We start from the raw sequence: 2,376 nt of genomic DNA, 5'->3' as shown, positions 1-2,376 counted from the left end.
ACTGCAAAAATTCTACTTTTGAGTTTTACAGAAGACAATGACAATAAAATGACAATAAAAATAGAAACACGAAGACTGCAGTGTTTTATATAAAGCCCATCAGTGTGTTTCTAGTGATATGAAAGTGTAATTCAAATGTTGCTTGTGTGTATGGTTTTGTTGCAAGAATTTCATTTGTAGAAAGGAGTGTTAAGTTTTGATGGCAGTGTTTCATTTTGGCATATATGTGAGTTGTTAATCTCCAAGTGTTATGTCTGATTGGCTTGTGTGTTGAGTTTTGACATAATGAGCCAAATTCTGCAAAAAGTGTGTAAGCAATAGGCAAAAAAAAAAAAACTGTAAATATTGTAGTACAAAATAGGTGATACATGTTTCATTATGGTACTACATGTAAATACATCCCTGTAGAAGTACTGCAGAAGTAGAGAGAATACCACAGACACAGTGGAATCATTGAACAAAATCTGAAAAATATTGATGAAAAACAATACAGTACTGTAAAACATCAAATGCAGTATTCCTCAACTTGCTTGCTTGTACTGTAAAAAGCTAAACATAGGAGTGATTACTGTACTTCTACATTTTAATCAACTCTGTCTAAAAATAAAAAAATGTATGCACGCATGACTGTAAGTCGCTTTGGATAAAAGCGTCTGCTAAATGGCATATTATTATTATTATTATTGTGGTTTTGGCCACAGGTTCTCATCTACATCACAATGGATGTTTTCATTAGCCAAACATCTTGGAAAAAACCTTTGGCCATGGCGAATCCAGGCCTGACACTGGTCTGCCGTGATGTCATTGCATGCGTCATCCTTGGCCTGGAGAAGAGTGACTTGTTCATGAGGGCGCCTATCATAAACCTTCCATCTCCATGTGAAGAAAATTTCCTCAATCGTGTTAAGGAAAGGAGAGTATGGGGGTAAATACAGGCTGGTAAATTGTGCATGGGCCTGAAACCATGCTTGCATCATATGAGCATAGTGGAACCTGACATTATCCCACACAATGACATAGGTCACGCCACCAGCTCTACAGGCCTGATCGAGCTCATCAAGGAAGGTTACAAGGGGACCATAGAAACGGTGTCTGATAAAGAATGATGATGAAATATTACATCCAAGATGGCATCTGCCATAGACAAGGATGAAAATAAAAACAACATGCAGGTTCTCTTTTAAATGTGTTGTTTATTTTAAAGTGCAGATACCCAAAACTGAAATTTAAGTTGAACATGCATGGCTAAATATATTACCAAAATTACAGATGTACATTTTAAAAAGGGGTTTAAGGATATTTTTGAGTCCCATCAGCTATTGGTGATTCCGTGCTGACTGGCCTAGCTGTCAAGCCATTCCAAATCTTATCCTTCTCCACCAAAATATTTTCTTGACACCCCATAGTCAAACAACAGTTCTTCCTGCACCGGAATGTCTCGTTGGGCAATGAAAAGGATGACGTTCCACACTTTGCCATCCTCTTCAAGTTGCTGAAGCTGACCTTTAATGTTGCTTCTCTTTCTGGAGTGGTTGATCCTCCGTCCAATTGTGTCCTTCTCTGGGTGGCAAGGGCAGGGCACAGTCTTGGCATCTATGCAGCACGTTTTCCCTGATACATCCCTGTAGAAATATAGGTACCCCATCTCGTCTTCATCTGTTGCTGCCAAAAGTTCTTTCCCCTGCTTCTCTGAGAGTGGGAGACCGTGGTAGTCACAGACGACTTCCCCTTCAGCAAATTTCCGTGTTGTCATGACCTTTCTTCCTTTGACAGGGTCATTGGAAATGTACAATCCTCTCCACTTCTGGGACTTCACCAGTTTCATAATTGCTTTGTTTTCATTTTTTGTGTCAATGTTGGTTGAAGGTTGCCAGTAACGAAGGACATCCTCCACCTTCACTTTGTTCTTCTCCCAGTTCTGCCGTTTAATGTATTTCTCTGCTTTTCTGGCAGTGGGTTCTCTTCTGGGGAAGTGAGCTGTAACAATGCAAAGACAAAAATACATGTGTTATTATTAATGTCATTTACTCAATAGCAGAAGCCCTTATCCAGGACTACTTACAGTCGTAGTTATGTGACTAAATCAAGTACATTCTCGTAATACCTAATATGTTAAAATTGTATTCAGTCTATTGTATTTTAGCTGCATCTTACCGATCACATAATCCCGTCTCATTTTCCCTTGCTGGTTTCTCCACTTGTCAAAGCAGTGTCTCTCATGCCTTCCTGCAATCAGTAGTCTATCCTTCTTTTTGATTGATTGTCCATCAATTGTGACAGGGAAGCTTTGATAGAAGAGGTTCAAGGCCTGTGCCTCATCCAACGTTTGGCTGCTGGACAATGCTCCTGTTCTACAACTTGTGCTTGCAGAGGAGG

The 2,376-nt window shown here is 39.6% G+C and overlaps 1 protein-coding gene across 1 annotated transcript; it reads right to left on the bottom strand.

Annotated features, from left to right (window-relative positions):
* Window positions 1-1,220: 1,220 nt before the first annotated feature.
* LOC121562042 (N-lysine methyltransferase KMT5A-like) lies at window positions 1,221-2,176 on the bottom strand. Its single transcript, XM_041874432.2, has 2 exons — window positions 2,155-2,176; window positions 1,221-1,977 (listed from the first exon to the last, which is right to left on the bottom strand). Exons 1-2 carry the CDS (start codon window positions 2,174-2,176, stop codon window positions 1,367-1,369), a joined length of 633 nt encoding a protein of 210 aa, XP_041730366.2. The 3' UTR covers window positions 1,221-1,366.
* Window positions 2,177-2,376: the final 200 nt, after the last annotated feature.

This window comes from Coregonus clupeaformis, unplaced genomic scaffold (genome assembly GCF_020615455.1).
Source record: "Coregonus clupeaformis isolate EN_2021a unplaced genomic scaffold, ASM2061545v1 scaf3388, whole genome shotgun sequence".
Taxonomy (NCBI): Eukaryota; Metazoa; Chordata; class Actinopteri; order Salmoniformes; family Salmonidae; genus Coregonus; species Coregonus clupeaformis.
Note: the sequence above shows the minus strand (reverse complement) of the source record. Positions and strands in the feature narration are given on the sequence as shown.